Consider the following 18,690-nt stretch of genomic DNA (forward strand, 5'->3'; position numbering starts at 1 on the left):
TATTTTTTCATGTAAAATTGATTAGACGATGTCCGCAAACAACATTTCTTACCGTAACATACGGGACAACATGTCCCATTTGGTGTTGATATTACGTCATCTGGACAGTTCAGAACTGGACATGCTTGTCTTTGACACACCATACTGCCTTTCTGAAATTGATGATACGTATACGTTAGTATATATAATGAATTCAATCCAACCTGCAAAAATTTCAGTCGATTAAATGCTGGTAATTTGATACATATGCAGGAACTAAGAAACATTTTATTGTTATAACTTGATATGATTCCATGTGGAAGTGCTAATGGTTTATTGACTGGGTCTTCCATTATATTTATGTACAGAAAGTGTCTCAATATCCGGTTTGACCTTCACACTGGGGCTTAAATTAGCGTCATGGCGGTTCCATGTTCTTATATTGCGGGTAATTATTGTAAATGGATTGAGGACCAGTCTATGAAAACTTTAACTACAAGTCAATATATAGCTTCTATTACCAAAAACAGATAAAAGTATGACTCCCAAGTGTTAACAGAAATGATACTATGTCTTACCCATAATTCCTTATGAATCCCAAACAATTCGGTCCAAAGACATTTCGAAATATGACAAATCGGAGAGTGTATTAGGCCAATTCAAACTGCATATCATGATTTTTTCTAAACGGTATTAGAAGGTAATAAAATAATATATCAGAGTTGTCAAAATGAAATGTGGTATGTTGTTTTTTTTTTCGGTAGCATTTAAGGAGGTAGACCTATGACAAGGGGTATAACTCTTGAAATCAGTGATATGTTTGTATCATATTCAATTCCACCAAAGCCTCTCAAGCTTTTTTTTGAAGCAGAATAAATCAATCAATATTGATGTAAAGTGCTGAATACAAACATTCCAATGGTTTTTATGAGTTGTGTCCCTTACCCTAGGTCTATCTCCTTCAGGTTTCACATGTCTCAAATTATACCTACTTTTGTTTTCCTCATTCGATCATTGTTTAAGTTGAAATTTATAACATACTACATTGTTATGATCAATCAAATTCTCACCTGACACAAACACTTTGTACAGGGATCTGATGATAAAGTGAATGATTCTCCATCACTGTATTGTGTCCCTTGGAACGAACAACCTGTAAAATAATATAAACTATATACTTGTGAAAATGATGATATTGGCGTTTTCAAAAAAGTTTAAATTATATCTTTATTGACGTTTGTTAAATTTGTTTATATCATGCGTAAGAGAAAGTTAAGGCGAGGTATAACATGATTCCCTCCAAACAATTGAGTGTCCGTCTGTCTGTCCGTCTGTTTTCTAGACGATAATTTAAGTAGATATTCAAGTATTAAACTTTGGATAGTTATTGGGTACCTTGAAATAAAAATCAAGTCTTTATATAAAGAGATATAACATTAAAAAATATACAATTTATATTATTAAAATTGAAGAGTTTAATTCAAAATGAATATGACAACAGTAAAATATGGAATAAAAGTTGGTTTTAAGTAAATTGTTGCTGAATCTTAGCATTCTGCGATGTATTCTTCGTCGAACGTCCTTTTGGTATTCCCATATTTTTTTTTTGCCATTTGATGCCTCTTTTTCTATACCAATTGCTTTTTCTTAAACGAAGTTACATCATCGCTTCATTATGCCAACCACAACCGAATTAAAGTTTGTTCTCTCTTATTAGATTGGGTAAAGATTTAGCACTATCATATCTCGAAAGTTACATCATTTAATTTTAAAAGCCGACACTAATGTTATCCTATGTTCTTTATAACTACTTAGATATACATCACCGTATTAAATGTCTGCTTAATAAAACTTAATCTTTCTCATCGTAAGGTTGTATATTTACGCGTTATAAATATCAGGCAAATTTTAGTTTTTCGATTATTCGGTATATTAAGGTACGTTAAACGAAAAAGATAATTTCTCATTGGCCACCCTTTATTATATTATACATACAGTGAAACCAATATATAGGTAGTAACCCATGATCATAAAGATACAGTTCTCGTGTGGTCAAAACTATTTCTTGTATACGGCGGAATTGGAAATTCGAAAAAAAAAAAACAAAAAAAAAAAAAAACACACAACGACAACAACATCAACAAAAGAGTACTATTAAAAGATTTTGAAATATACAATTTCAGCTATCTTATAATGTGATACCAAAATATTTTAACTGACAATGTTAATCTTACTCAGGAGTGGATTTACAAATTGATAAAGGGGAATCGAACAATAGGGAGTTATACAGAGGAGAGTGGCATACAATAAGAGGGATTTTAATATCATTCAAGGGCTATCTTGCTTCAGCACTAAGTATGACTCACACATACCAATTTCATATTGGTTTCAAGCTCAACAGGAACGAACAACTAAAAAAACAACACTCATAAGAAATTATGGTAGGCATCGTCATATGAAAAAAACCTGAACGATGATGCAAACAAAAAACAATAATGTGAATGGTTCAGTTTCAATTCAGTGGGATTCTTGGGGATGATGACAGGGGAATGGATACTTGAAGCATGGGAATAAAGTAGAAATTCTGTAATCTACATATAGCTTTACTTTTGTATACAAATGTAAATAAATTAAACAAACAATAAGACATTTTGATAATCGAATATAATCCATAGAAGAATGCTGTGGTAATAGGCTGTAAAAAGAAGAGATTTGGAACAATTACTATTTCATATCAAATGATACTTCTCTATTATCTGAAATCAGTTTGAAAATCGATTTTAAAACGAAAATGCATTGTGCATTAATATTACATTCACGTTGCTTCTGGCGTCATGATGTTACAGCAAAGGTCTCCATATTTGATACTAGGTAAAGATATGATAAACAACATCGTTCCCGAGTCAGTGTTTAAATGGGAAAAGAAACTTATATATATGTACATATAAGAAATGCCTATTTACGGCAAATACCGACTAAGTATTAAAAAAATTGCGTGTGGTTTGCCCGCTTTGTCAGAATTTAAACATAACAAATGTGATAGAACATATGAACTCAACAAATCAGCTTTAATCATTAAGATGTCTTACTAAAGTGATTTGTAATACTGTAAACGTATTAATATTCGCACATTATTTCTAACAAACGTGTCAATTGTCGCAGTTTCAAGAACAAAAACAAAAGGTTTGGCGTTATATAGTGTCAATAATTAATTTCGCTGTTACTATATAGTGCAGTTTTCTGTCCACCGTGAAAAAAGCAAAAATTAGTACACCGCAAAAATAAGTACGTTTGCAGTATTTAATGACCGTTTTAATCAAACCCTTTCCTTAAACCAACAAATTCATCAGTTACAATCAGAATCGATATTATTAAAATTGAGATTTTCTTGTCTTTTTAACAAATAACGGTAACAACAAAATTACCGAACACTAATCCGATTCATAATCAAGTCAAGTACAAAATAAATCTGGCAAAATATATATTACACCACCGGAGCAGCTGGTACCGCAATGGTTCTGACTTGGCACAATGAAATAGTGGGTTAAATCTAGGTTTTACAGTGTGCTAAACCTCCCAATTCCATTGCAGCCTGATTATAACAGTGATGATTAAAAAGCATTTGCATGCTATTGTCATTGCCACGTCATCACAAAGAACATTTTACAAAAAAAAAAACAATCATTAATAATTGTTTTAGAAGAAACTATGTATTTTTCAACTAAGGGCTGATATCTAAAAAAAAAGAATTTGGTAAGAGAACTTTTAAGACGCATTTCCTCATACATTTGATTTGAATGATAAATACCTGTATATTTTTTGCGTTTTCTACCATTTCTGTTCTATCCTAAATTTATATCAAAGAAGATGTAAAGCTTTACATTTTTAGTAATTGATTACATATTCCAAAATATTAACATTGAGATTATAAAATATTGACAGGTTCATAAACTTAATGGAAGTCTTGTTTGTTATTCATCTACTTTACAAACAGCCAGGACAAGAAAACCAAACACAAAATCCAAATTGCAAATACAATTTACTGCTAAGAATTTACGATATTTGAAATATGAAAAGAAAAAATCAAAAAGATAAATTTAATGACCTAAATTCGCTTTTTATTTATTTGTACAAATACAGTGTCAATTTTAAACATAATGGATGGAATTTTCCAGGCTTGGGTTTCATAAAAAAAAATCCCCATTTGAGAATTTCCTCAAATCCTAAGTTTTTCCTCAAATCGTCAGTTTCAAGTGATCTGATTGGTCAAAATGTCAGTTGAGAAAAGACTTGAGTTTTAGATTTTTTATGGAACCATGGCCATATGAAGTATTGTTCACTCCCAAGTTGACTTATAATATATAAAATATGAACTGACAATACTTACAATATATGAAATATACAAAACATAGTAACATTAAAGCCGTCTTTCCATCTGACATTTATTTGTGGAGACGGATTAAAATAGAATATTTGAATATTACAATAAGCTATCATGTAGAACAGTACCTTACTAAACGTTGAGTTTGATTTCTAAAAACCTATTCTCATCGTAGTTTAATATCTTAAGAACTAAAACCTGAATTATTACCACACACTATTAAAACATAATGGTCCGGAATTTTCTTATGAAAATTATTAAGAAAACTGTACTAAAGATTTTGGGATAAGCATGATCTATAATTGAAGTAATAAAGCATCATCCGACTTTTCTACTTAAACGATACAGTGTATAAGATATATACATAACCCTAATTCTAATATTTAAGTGTCATTCCACAGCAGACAGATAAGAGTCGAACTTAACAATGCATTCTCTTGTGTTCTTTCAACGATTACTGATAAATAATTATGTGGTAATTAACTTGAAATGACCCAGGTATAGCTAATTTCCATTTTATGTAAAGTTGATGCACTTTTTATCTATTGTGGATATAATAAATAACAATACGGTATATGTGATTCTTCTATCATGAAACTTCTAATTATTAATTTTTGAATCGGTTTCGCTAACTCAGGAAAACTTCAACAAAAAAATTTTCTCATTTTATTTTACTCCCGTTTCACTTGAAATGTTTGTTTAAACTGTTTAAAGTAAAAATAAAAGAATTTTTTGACATTCAAATCATATTCTTAAATAATGGGAAATTCTTGAAATTGAAAACCACTACAATACCTTACCACATCAGTTTTTTTTTATTCATGAACTAATTTTGTGCGAAAAAAAAACAGAATCTTAAGTGTACTAACGGCTCATCTATGTCAGTCCTTTTCTTTAAAATATTTTAAGAAAAAGTTGACATTTCAGATGGCTCTATAAATGACGTACTGAATTATACATTTAAACATGGCCTGAAAACATTATAACAGTTTTGTATTATACTGGTGATACAAGTTTAAAGCGAAGGTTCGATATTTTCAGCCCATTATACTGTTGAGCATGACAGAGATGATAGTGTCGAGTGTTGAATTCAGTATGAAATATTTATATTTACATTTTTATTTGCTCAACTAACATATATTACCATAAAAATGAATGTTGGTTCTCATACTCTTGATGGAGTTTATTTGTTTAATTTGCCATCTTTGTAACTTGCTTTACAATTTCAATCAGTTTAAACAAACATAGTTTTAAAGGAAAAAGACCAAGGAACGTTTCAACTCTATTTTTCTTAATGATCTGCAGTAAGCGCTCGAAAGTTATTTTGTCGAAAAAGGATATGTTAGTTAAGCAAGACAACTTATTCTTACCTAGGTTACTTTTTTCTCAGTATATCATTTCAAGACCCATTTTGACGCATTAGTACATTTACAACATCTTCAAACATGAAGCTGTCAAATTGACAGCAAACCTATCTTCACGCATTGACATTAGACCTATGACCATTAACTACAGAAATTTTTATTGCGTTCTTGTAGAGATTTTGTCTAACAATATATAAAAGATGTTTGAATCGAAACAAAATAATGCGTTTTTGTGGTAGATGCCGGTGCATTTGCTGTCTTACCCCATATAACTCAAGTTTAGCTGAAATAAGTCCCTAAAACAAACATAACAATTCGGAAAAATATTGAAGATACAATGGTCCACTCAACCACGACAACATTTAAAAGCCACATATTTTTTTCTAAAAAAATTTTTTTTCTAAAACAAACGACTACCAATCGGATGCGACAAACATAATATTCATTCAAGTCAGTGCGCGGAAAATAGTTATTGTACCAATTTTCCCAACAACAAAAAAATGGCCGCCATTTTAAAACGATACTTGTTGGATATTTGCAACGATCAATCTAATTAATCAATCGATTAATCTAAACAACATATTCAAATTTGAATGAAAATACCCAAAAAACCTTTCAAGGTTATACTCGGACAACGCTCGAAGTCCCTTTTTGCAATAAAAGACAAGAACAGTACGTGTACAAATTAAACTATTTAGATCTTCACTTGTGATATAAAATATCAAAACTTGAACAGAATTGTTTAAAGTTGTTGCACAGACCATGTTTGGAAGCCAAATGATCACCAGACCGCCCTATATACCCGAACTAATAACCTGTTTATTATATTTTTTTTCGTTGGAATTTTCGGTTAAAAACCTTAACAAAGACATACTCGGTTATGTCCAAACAGTCATAAAGGATTGTCTACGTTAAGGAGAATTGCCATTTATTTTCTTCCTTGCGTAATGGAAATTTGTAGAATTTTTTTTATATATATTCAAGAAAAAAGTATATGCTAAATATTATGTTTTTAAGGGAAATATTTTTTGTGAAACGATACAACACCCATTTGTCAATGTAAACAGATCAAAATATCATAGCAGTATTTTTATCTATTAAAGTAGGTGTTCTACTACGATGTAAACGACTTTCTAATAACATGTATGTCAAAAGCTAACAACCAGATGAACCATCATAATGCTAATTGGTAAATTATTTGCTTTATAAAGGAGTTATACTGACTAAATATAAATTTGAATTCACTGTGTATTGTTTAAGTACCACATATTTTGAGAAAATCAATCATGCATTTCCTCCACAACTAACCACATCAACTAAAATCAAGAACACTGGTGTGTGTGTGTGTTTTTTTCCTTGTGTGTCATGCATGAATAACCTTCTGTCTTATCTTTGTATAAAGACTGCTACTTATAAATAGACTTTACCAAAAAGGTATCTTCTATCTCAACTATAGCAAGTGTAAATTAGTCCAAATCCACATCGTTACCATTAAAACCTTCAATGAGTTTAAAAGCGATTGTTATTTTGAGTGATCATAGAAAAGTTTGTTTTTTTTTTTTTTGTTTTTTTTTTTGTATTTTATTTTTACTGACTAGACACAACAGTAGTTTCATTTTAAATACCCTGATATGGAATTACCTGCTAACTGGCGTTGAAGTTGTTTATAACAAAGTCTAATTGAAATTTCTTTAATGTTGCGTCAGTGTTTGCTTTTACGGAGCAAAGTGTATAAAAACATGGTCATATTACAATAAAAATAGTATTCAATTAAAGTATTTACGAGACTGAATCAAATATCTCAGTTTGAATGAGAAGATTTTCATTATCGTTTTTATAATACTCAACAATGAATTGAATTGCAGTAGGATAAATGATCATAAAGGCCCACTTCTATCAAATGTTATGATAACAAAGGACTACTGTAGTTTTCAGATTAGTTTTTGTAGCAATATGAGCTACGTGAAAGTCTACCTGTCAAAATAGATAACAATAATATTTGTACAATTACAAAACGAAAAACCGCTGAGTACTTAATAAGCTGAAGACGGTGGAGGCCTAGAAAAAAAGTAGTTCCTCGAGAATAAAAATTCGATTCATATGATAAAAAGATTGCCGGAAATGAACATGCTAAATTCAGATTACAGATTGATTGCACATTGGTATCAAAGACTTCATCTGTTTTATTTTTGTTTCAAACGAATATCTATTTCGCAAATTGCGGATTGATATTTCAAATCATCGGAAAAATTACATCACAAGCAGATTAAATTTTATGCACACGTAGTTCATAGCACTGCTATATGCGTACTATTTGTTTCCTTTAATGAAAATATTATAAATCACGACGATTAAAACAGCTATAATATTCATAAGATGAATTAATGAAACGGCATCAGGTATGAATGTTATATTAATACATATAACACAGATATTTATTAAAAGACAACAGTCGAGATGACCATGACAAGAGTTAGTAACAGGGTATCCAACATATTATGGTGGTAAACCTAAAACCAAGATGACAGACGCAACACTATTAATAACACAAACTGGAAAAAAGTAAAAATAGAACGTAATAAATGAATAACCCTGATGAAAGTATAGATGTTGAAATCACGGGGTCAGTTTTGCATTTTCTATCACAGACATAATGTTGAAACAATATCAAAAATTAACACATTCAGAATAAAAGAGTGTTTAAATTTTAAAGAGATTGCCACAGTGATGTCAACCTAGTTAAAAAAGGTACACCAGATAGAATACTGCAGATATTTTAATGAGGAGTGCTCAAGCATTGTTGACATTTTTTATCAAAAGCAGAGCAAGCATACATATAACAACCTAGCAGCAGATTGATCCGTAGCGAACCAGAACGTAGTTGTAGATCCAAAGAGGTCTAGAAAATCCATAACTGTCAAATTAAGGTTTAATTTTATTTATTTTTTTTTTCATTTTTTGTAATTTTCGTGAAATGTGATTTCTGCAATCCAGGAATATATCATATATACAAATCAGGAGGAATAATCCTAAATGATCGAGGGTAAAAAATCTTGTTTTTATTTTCGCGGCCAGTGTCTATCGTTAATATAAGGAAAATCACATCGATGCAAAAACAAACTTCTTGTACATGTATAAGTTATACGGTATACCAATTTAATCAACATACCTTTACACGAGCCACAACACAATCCAGACGTCTTAACTGGGTTCTTACAAGGACTATAACACTTCATTTCTGATCTCGTCACGACTCCAGCCTAAAACAATTGTTTCCATTATATTTTCACGAAATTGTATTTCTTAATACTTTGTACAATATCAATTAAATTGTACCAATAAGACAGAAAAGCGTATTAATCCATCCAGTTTCTGGAATAAAGTTTGGTTAGAATCAAAATATTTCCTGTAAAAAAATGCATATTTTTTTCGTGTCTATTCTTTATATGTTTCTCCTTGTATTTACATTGCAAGGCAATCGTCATTGTACGTAGTTTTTTTCCTACATTTTGTGGATTTAATGTTTACTTGATGATTGGCATATAAGTCCATATTACAAAAAAAAAAAAACTTTCCCAAAAGACTCATAACTTTTCATTATTTAATTGTGCAGATATTTTTTTTTAATGTGAACAATTGTATGTACGGACATCTACTTGACTTGTTGCATAGAGACAATATTTAGTCAAAGAAAATTTTTAAAAATGTTTTCATTATATTGGTATCAGAGTTAAATGAGCGGGGAGAAGTGATTGTTGTTACCTGCACATAAAGTAGATTTTCACACAAAAAAAAAAAACAGAATGTTTATAGCAAAATATATTTTGTAAATACTCCTATAAATTCAAATATACACGATACATTTCATTCCATTTATTTTTGGTGTTGTGACATTCGTTGTATAAGTACAAATGTAAAACTCTAAACACCAAGTAAAAGTAATTAGGTTTAAAGCCTCAAATATCTTCCATTTAGAACTTCAATGGTAGAGAGTAACAATTAACCACACAAAGGTGTTCAAAGCCTTAAATATTTTGCCAATGTGATTAAGTTTAAATTTCAAATTTTTGCCATTTTCAGCTTTAAAGGACTTTCTAAATGACTACTGTTGGACATAATAAAAAGCTTAAATAATGTTGGTAGCCGCTAAATTGACAGGGGGTGTCGTGAAAAGTCAAATGATTATAATTAATAGGAGGAACAGAGAAAGTGGTATTCACAATGATTAATTTTGTAAAAATGAACTTGAAAGGGGATTTAAAGATGTCCATCGCCTTTTGTACGCTTAATTAGCAAAGTGATATGTCCGATCGAGAAGCCTTTTGTTGCCTGTCCTCGTGCTTAAGTACTTGACTCATGGTCGGAAAATGTTTCATTAACTTAGCGCGTTTAGTTTGTATTGAAAGGGAGAGTGACAAATTAAAGGTAATTTTACAGTGTTGACACTAACTGCTATCGTCCAATTTTAATTTTAAGGTAAGATAACGATAAACTTCGTTAATGTTTGTATGTCTATACTGAAGAAATACTCTTAAAGTGATTGAGAAAGATACAAAAATATAAAATCCTGTACGAAGATGAAAAAAAAAACATTATCCATTCATTATTCTTGAAAGCGTCGTATTCATAATTGCAGTTATTGCGAATGTTTACTGAACATCCTCAAAGACACATAAATTTTATTTTAACTTTTTTATAGTTTGATATTTTTCATTCCTCGCAAACATCGAGGATTCTTATGATAATGTTATGTCAATAAACGTAGATGTGACTGATACACAGAAAAGTTCGTTTGGGATGTATCAAGGTCATATTTAATCCTATCTGGTTGGTAGTGTCTACATATCAGTCTTAAAACTGTCGTTACTGTGTAATTCGTATTCCATCACCTCCATTATTGTAAAAAGAAAAAACATAAGTATTGAAGTATAAGAAACTATAGTACCTGTACAGGGAAAAATTCACATTTAAAGGGGACATGGGTTATAGAGTAATGGGACAATGGGTCATATGGCATTTGGCAGGAGAGATGAGGACGCGGTATTTACTAGACACACGTTGATAATAGGAATTTGTTTCTTTAATTATCAACATAAATTTCTGTATTGAAAATATTAAATTAATTTCGTAACATAAGTAGCCCTTGTTTATTACGCATGGGCCAGTTGTGTATATGACTGGGGAAAGGTGCATGTAGCATGGGGCAATGGGAATGGGGAATATGGAGAGTGGGAAGTTTACACTATGGAAGAGCAGTAGGAAGGATAAAAACTGATTGAAATGTATATTTTTTAGATTTAAATATTTAAATAAATGTAAAAAAAAATTACAATGTTTTATCTATCTTTTTTCTACATATCGCTTATTCACTTGTTTTAATCATTGAAACAGAAAAGTAATACATATGTTGATGATTTTACTATTAGGACATATTGCTGGAACTCAAAGAGGTAATGAAATTGGGAGTCTTTGGTCCAGCTAACACATTTGTATATGATATTTAAATGATATAGATGGCGGGAAAATTGTGTCCTTATGAAAAAGAGTAGTTCACCACTGTCAAATTATTCTGTCGTACATTCCGTCTAATAATTGCAAACATAAATCATTCCTACCCTGCAATGAAGCGTAACACATGGATCGTCAGCCTCAACCCAAGATTGGCCGCTGTCGAACGTCTTTCCGCGGTACATGCAACGTTTACAGACTTCACAACACTGGTTCTTTTGCCAAGGGTTGTCAAATAAAATCATGTAACAGCCCTCTAAACTTTGACACACTTCGCGTTCACACTCTACCTTCCCGTTCTGAAACAAAAAAAAAATGAAACTTTTATAAGGTAACAATACACATGGATTAAGACTTTGTATTCTCAATATTCAAAATAAGAAAGTAACATTCAACTCAACGTATTGGCATTATATGCTTTCTCACGTGTCTTCTCTCCAGAAATCAAAGGATCATACTCTACCTTCCCGTTTTGGAACACAAATATAATACTTTTATATGGCAACATACACGTGGATTGAAGGCTTTATTTTCTCATTATTAAACGTAGAAAGCATATGCGTTCTCACACGTCTTCCCTCTTGCAATGAAAGGATATTTAGTATATATTTAAGGTTATATCAATCAATGGTTGAGGAATTGGTTCTCCCACACTAAAACGTTGACAAATGACATTTAAAATCGTGATGGAAAGGTATGGATCCTTTCTCCACCTCCCTCACTGTAAACAAAAAACCTGGGATGTTACTGTAAAATCATAATTGGTTGAATATATCAATAATAATAATTTTGTCATCTTAGTCAAAACTGTGATTTCAGCTTTTGAAATCCGAAATTAGTTCTGGTTAAGAATTGCATACTGTGAACTACTTTTGATTCTTGTGATTCTAAGTCAATCACATATTTTTATGATAAGGCAAACATTGCCACTTATTCTTAATGAAAGTTAGTAACGTAGATACAGAGCAGACACTTCTTATATGCTTTTAGGTATATCGTGAGAAAGGCGTCATAAAACGTTAGACGCTTGACGAGACGACGGACGGCCTGATAGACAAAAACAGATATTACATGTCTGAAAATTTCAAACATTACATGTATGTTTAGATAATACAAAATGTAAAATTAGGGGACAATGCGTTGTTTACTACATGTTATGACTAAGACAAAGGCTAGATAAACTTTTTTGGGGTTTGAAGCGAGTTGAATACTTCGTACGTACTCGAAAGAGAAAGAAATATTTTACAGGTATGGCCTTGTTATGAATAATTCAATAGTAAACAATTACAACATTAACTAAACATGTACAAAACATCCCCTGAAATGGCAAGATATATGTATGTTTCATTCAGTTATGTTCTACAACCATCACACTTCATTGCAATCAGGGCATTTCTGCGGATCTCATCATGAAGCATGTCTCAAGTCTATTCTTTTGGAATAGTTGCAATGATTAATAAATAAATCGATTCATCTTGGGTGGAGTAACCATCTCAGTTTTGGTGAATGGGAAAATAATAAATGAATTGTTGTTGATTTAATGAAGTTACAATTCTATTCCTGTTAATGAAAAATGAAGAACTTTGAGTTGAATAATAGATCTTCCCTTTTTTCAGTAACTATTCCACTATACATGAACACTGAGTTTAGGAATGAATTGTATGCTTACGTAATGGACCAATTCAGAGACTGCTTCTTGGGATTGCTATTGTTCATGACGTTCCTGATTGGTCAAAACGAGTACGCTACGACGGCGCAACGTTGTTTTCGAGGACGGATGTTGAATTTCTAAATCGATCCATTATACTTTAATGGAAATGAATGGTGGATATTGTACAACGATGGGAATGATGAGTATCTATTAATGAAGAAGTAGTTTTCTTTAAATGGTTTCAAAAGGTGAATGTTTATTGGGAAATTAGCTGTCCTTCAAATAGCAAAATTCCATTTTCTGTAAGGAAAGTCTAAACGATTGGATATTCTAAGTCAAACACTACATGTGATTCCAAAAGGAAAACAAACAGGGCACAAATCGTACAATGCCAAGGAATTAAAAATTAAGAACACTACGGAGGTGAAATAATGTGCTCCGAAATGGTTGGCAATCCCGCGTTTCAGCAGAAATCTACCCTGCTTTTCGTTATTATGGGAAGATCAGGTGCTCCTAACAGATGTGACCACTCGACAACTGTACTGCTCCTCGGTGAAGGTCAAGTCCAGTGACAGAGAAGAGATAACTATAGCAGACGGAGGTTGTGTTTTATATCGAATAGACACATACACCATATATGTATAAGTAAACTAGCTCATGATGAAGACAGAAAACTTGTCGAGTCTTAATTATTGGGCACCACAGTCGTTTGTGCATGAACCACTGAACCTAATCTACAAAATTAGTGTTATCGTCTTAAATGTGAGAGACACTAACTCCATACGCTGGAGCAGTTGAAAATATTTGAATAGAAAAGGGTAGTTGACATAAGTTTAGAATTGTATTATTGTCTTTTTTTAAAGTAAACTAAGTAAGACACAAATATGCCTGCAAAACATGGTCTAAGAATTAAACAATGTATTTTACAAGAAATATTACGTAAACTTTAAAATATTCAGCAATTTTAAACGATGTATAATAAAACAAGAATAGAAACTTAAACCTCCATTTAAAGGAGATATTTTGCAATTTAGTTTCGTATAAATTTTGTATCTATATCAAGAAAAACTTAAACTGATGCCAAAAAAGAAGTATAATAACTTAACATGTGGCCAAAATTACCACATTTATGACAGCATAAAATTAATATAAGCAGGTTGTAAATTTCAAAACAAAAATTTTCCAAAAAGTTTACAGATAATATGAACATAAATTGAGAAAATTTTGAATTATGAATATTAATTCAAATAAATTTACATATTTCGTTTTAAAGTGACAGGATGAAAATATTACTCCTCTAATTAAGGCATGAAATATGAGAGTCTGTTTTTATGAAAAATTAATACATCAAATATAATCACATTCAACAATCTAGTTAGCTAAGGTAGCAGACAATATTTGTTTTTAAAAAAAAGGCCTTTTTGTAGTCAGAATGGCTTGTATGTACTTTATGTGTGGTGTGGCGTCTTTATTTCTTGTTGCAGTTCATTTTGACCTTACAATAAAGAGGGTGGTCAAGGCCTTATATAAAGTAGTTTAAACCCACTGAAGACATGCCCCTGCCAACAGTCAAAAGATGATAGACTCACTATTTGTCATTGTCCGTTACCATGGATTTAATTACTTTCAGTTGTCAGTGCCTTTCAGAGCTTTCTTAATTGTGTCTTTACACTTATTGAAGACCTTTTGTGATCTCCGTTACTAAGTTTCATAATGGTTAAACGGTGATGTATTTGTTGCGTTTCACTACATCTGTTCCTCTTTCTTTGGTAGATAAGTGTATAAATAAAATTAAACCAAACGTCGAACTGCGCTGAACAAGCCACTGACAACGTTTGAAGCATTTTCAAGATAATCAAAGGTTCATATAGGGATATCTTAGATAATCAGGTAATTTGTTTTAATTTTTTTTCTTTTTATTTCTGACTCAAAACTACAACATGCATATGACAAATATATTTCCTACGAAGGATATTTACACTACGTACTTTTAAATTAATAATAAACATGTTTACGTCTATATAAGTTTGACAAAACAAACACCAAGGGTTGTTTTTTATTTAAATTCTAGGTTTCCATGATATTGACAATGTTGAAAGTAATGCCATATGTTTAAATGGAGCTGTATTTAATTTGTATTTCAAGTAGAAATTTGACGAGCATAATGGGCTAATTTATCTCCTAATAATATCGCGTCTTATCAACCTTATAGAGTTGCAGTTGTCTAAGGTTGCATGGTGGTCTTTCCTTATCGTGAGTGTTAAAGGGCGGGTTTCTAACAATATGGTTGTCATTTTGTTTTCCTTAGATATTTATATTTCAGTATAATTTCGGTACTCTTTCTCATGTCACCCTTTACGATAGGACATCGATGACTGGAAGGGGTTGAACTTTTACACGTCCTTCACTATTAACAGTGTCAGGATCATTTTTAGCATTAGCAGTATTATTATTATTATTATTATTATTATTATTATTATCGTTAGTAATACTATAAATAACATTTGTTTTGATTAATATAAAAGATTAGCAGATACATTGTTGTTTTTGTTGTTATTATTAATATGATAAATAATATAATTAGTTGTATTTTGTTTTTATTAACGTTTTTTATCATTACAGTAACTGTTATCTTTATCCCATTTACATATGTACATGATCAAATTTTCGTGTTTTGACTGGTACTAAACATTTTTATATCCAAACGAATTCATCTATTCAAAATGTTTTATTGCATAAAGAGAGGTATTTGCTGAACAGTTAGTCATGTTAGATGTTTGTTTATTATTATTATTATTATTATTATTATTATTATTATTATTATTATTATTGCCCACAATGTTGCCGGCCAAAAAATTAAAACTCAATACATAAAACTTTCTCATTCGATGTTTCAATATTTTATATTTCATTCCGAATTAATGAAAAAAGATGCATGTTTTCTTAATAGGGTGTATCAGAGCTATATGTTTTTAATTCATTTTTTTTTTAGAGCAGTCTACACAATTTTTTGTTCATCCCCGGCTTTTACAGAATTCGCAGAGTTTTTTTTTGTATGTACCTTTTAAGTCATTTTTGATATTTTGGTTCTTCAGGCGTTATTGTACCTACGATTTTCTCCACATTCGTACTTTCGTTATTGCTACTTGTATATATCTATAGGGTGTAATTGAAAAAAAACCAAGTGTTACATGTATCTGCATGTTAATGTATATATCACCTACCTTATCCAATCAAACATTTAGCTCTATAATACTGTGAAACCGAGAATCGAAATCGTACTATTTCTGCAGTTCCTCAGTATCAGTTTCAATGTATTTAGAACCTTCTGTTTAAAGCAAACAAATTGTATAGTCCAAAAGAGGTTCGGTTTAGACGGGGTTCACTGTAAAAGTCAATTTGTGTGAACGAAAATGTCCGAAACTTCTTTAATTTTAAGAGCATAATTATACATGCAAATGAAATACAATTAACCAAAAACGTCTTTAATATGCTGCCGAGGTACATGTTTACCCAGAAATGAAGTCTGTTGATAATACCGAATAAATTTAGCAAAAAAATACGTAGGACAATAAAAGGAAAAACCGTTGCGTCGGTTCTTTTTAGGATCATTTCTGCCTTATGTTTAAAATGGCTATCAGAAAATAAACAGTGCACGTATTTGTTTTGTTTTCCGCCTGTCGCATCAATAGTAATCTTTCTTCAATGGGTTGGAAGTATTTAATCAGTGTATTGACATAATTTGTGTATGTTAAGATTGGGAAAAAAATATTACGTGGGTGCGACAAGGGGACACTACGAAATGATCATATGACTGTTGTATGGTACAAATTGAATTTTAAGATTGCATTTACGAAAATACTAGACTATTTTGAATCGATACACATCAAAGTCTATATTCCAGCAAAATAACACCAATTAAAGAATAATGGAGACACAAAATAACTCATAAAAACCTGTTTGGGCCCCAATATATTGGTCTGATTATCTGAGGTCAGACAAGAACGTCGACTCTGATGTTTGCTTTTTGTCACTTAATAGTTTTTAAACAAGTTATCAATCCCAGTATACTGTTTTCCTAGCCACTGAATGGCTGATCTCTTAAATAGGAGAGAAAGTTTAGCCGTCGTGTTGTCTACTACAATCCGAAATAACTTCAGTATAAATTTATGATCCTAGTTTCACATAATTTGGTTGTTTAGATAGATTTTGAATCAACAAATGTAACATTTTATTTTTAAACATTGTACATACATTTAAGGAAAGTTTCTATTTTTAAGTGTACTTGTACATGTATTCTGAATCTGGGTCGAATACACATGCTTGATAAGCATTTATTTACAGGTCTTTTGGAATGTACATGCATGTTTGTTGACCAGATTTATGAATTATAGGTTTAATTTGAATAAAAAACATATTCACAGTCAATAGCTGATAAACTTGATAAAGCACTTCTTATCTTGCGAGTATCAATCATGTTTATTTAGATACTTGTATAGAGCATAATCATGAAAATGGTCCGAAACGCTGATTATGACTCGATCTGCAGTCAACGCTTCATTTTATTTCTTCCCTAATATCGCAGGTTCAATTATCTGAGTCTCAATGTATTTAGATTTGTAATTTTGATTTTTTTTTTCTAACACAAAATTCGGAAATTATCGAAGCTAGTATCAGCAGCTTCTTAATTAAACAAAACGATAAGGTATTTGGCAGCACTTACTTGTAAAACTTGAAAATACAGCCATTTTAATAGTTATGTTTCATTCTTATCTTTATTGGTGACGATAATAATGACTACCAAATAACTCTACTAGCACTTTTTGGTTTATTATTATTTTTTTCATTTTATTAGAACATGTAGTGAATTTAACTAAATCTTACGATTTTATTAAAAAGCAGAAAAAAGCTGTGTAAAACTTCAACAGAAGTTCGGAATAATAGAATTTACATTAAAATACAAATTGTTTGCCAGTTATTCTTTCTGTACATAGAAAAAAAAATAAAACAACAAACAAAGTCAATCAAAGTCTCAACTTTCCAAAAACTTTTTGTATTAACTAGAAAGGGTGCACCTTATTGAATGAATGAATGAAAGTAAAAGGAACCTTGGGGTAATGTCCAGATAAACTACAGTCGGGTACTTATAATGACAGTTCGTATACATTCCCGGGCATACTCTGAAATGTGTCCAGTTAAACTTCAAACATGGACCAACAAGAGTGTTGATAAATTGATGTCAGGGGTATATCTTATTTTGTCAATGTTTACAGAGTAATGGCCATAGTTTTGACTTGTTTTGATATTATAATATGTTCGTTTATATCTCCGTAGATTTGAATACACAAACGGGAATGTTAAGATAATAAGATAAGATCAAAACAATTTATTACCAGGTCTTTATCATATGTTAACATTCTTCTGTAAATTTACTCAAATAATTTTGTTTGTTTTCGTATTAAAATGGTCATTTATAACCGAACGACGAGCCAAAATAAACAAAACGGTTACGTATCCACCATGCTCACCGACCGATGGCGGAGATTAACGAAGACGTTTCCGTAACTTTACGGTCTTTTCCGAGAATTATCTCAAACACTACTTATCGCGAAAGAAATTTACACAGCTAACAATTGCAAACATTTGCTTTAGTAATAATCGTGTTTATTTAAGGTTTTCTCAAGAGCCGGGTGGTATGTTCTGGGGTGTTGTAACGCTACAGAAACTATGCGGGACTGCAGTCTATTTTATCACCATTCCTATGGACAAGTTTAAGAGGAAGACATGACGTATGACCTAACTGTAGA

The 18,690-nt window shown here is 31.1% G+C and overlaps 1 protein-coding gene across 3 annotated transcripts in view; it reads right to left on the bottom strand.

Annotated features, from left to right (window-relative positions):
* Positions 1–18,690, bottom strand: part of LOC148599584 (BMP-binding endothelial regulator protein-like) — a 50,192-nt gene that overhangs the window by 6,944 nt on the left and 24,558 nt on the right. The window contains exons 1-5 of one of the 3 annotated variants that reach the window (XM_088559117.1): positions 17,607–17,647; positions 11,340–11,531; positions 8,894–8,984; positions 1,050–1,132; positions 53–152 (exon numbers count right to left, since the gene is read on the bottom strand). In XM_088559117.1, the coding sequence (XP_088415243.1) occupies positions 53–152; positions 1,050–1,132; positions 8,894–8,984; positions 11,340–11,477 (412 nt within the window). In that variant the 5' untranslated portion in view covers positions 11,478–11,531; positions 17,607–17,647. Of the gene's footprint in view, positions 1–52; positions 153–1,049; positions 1,133–8,893; positions 8,985–11,339; positions 11,532–16,107; positions 17,543–17,606; positions 17,648–18,690 lie in introns of those variants that run through there. The other 2 variants (XM_088559119.1, XM_088559116.1) reach the window with 2 other exon arrangements.

The sequence above is a fragment of the Perna viridis genome, chromosome 13 (genome assembly GCF_037379345.1).
Source record: "Perna viridis isolate PV_CMFRI_1.1 ecotype Kerala chromosome 13, ASM3737934v1, whole genome shotgun sequence".
In the NCBI taxonomy this organism is placed as follows: domain Eukaryota; kingdom Metazoa; phylum Mollusca; class Bivalvia; order Mytilida; family Mytilidae; genus Perna; species Perna viridis.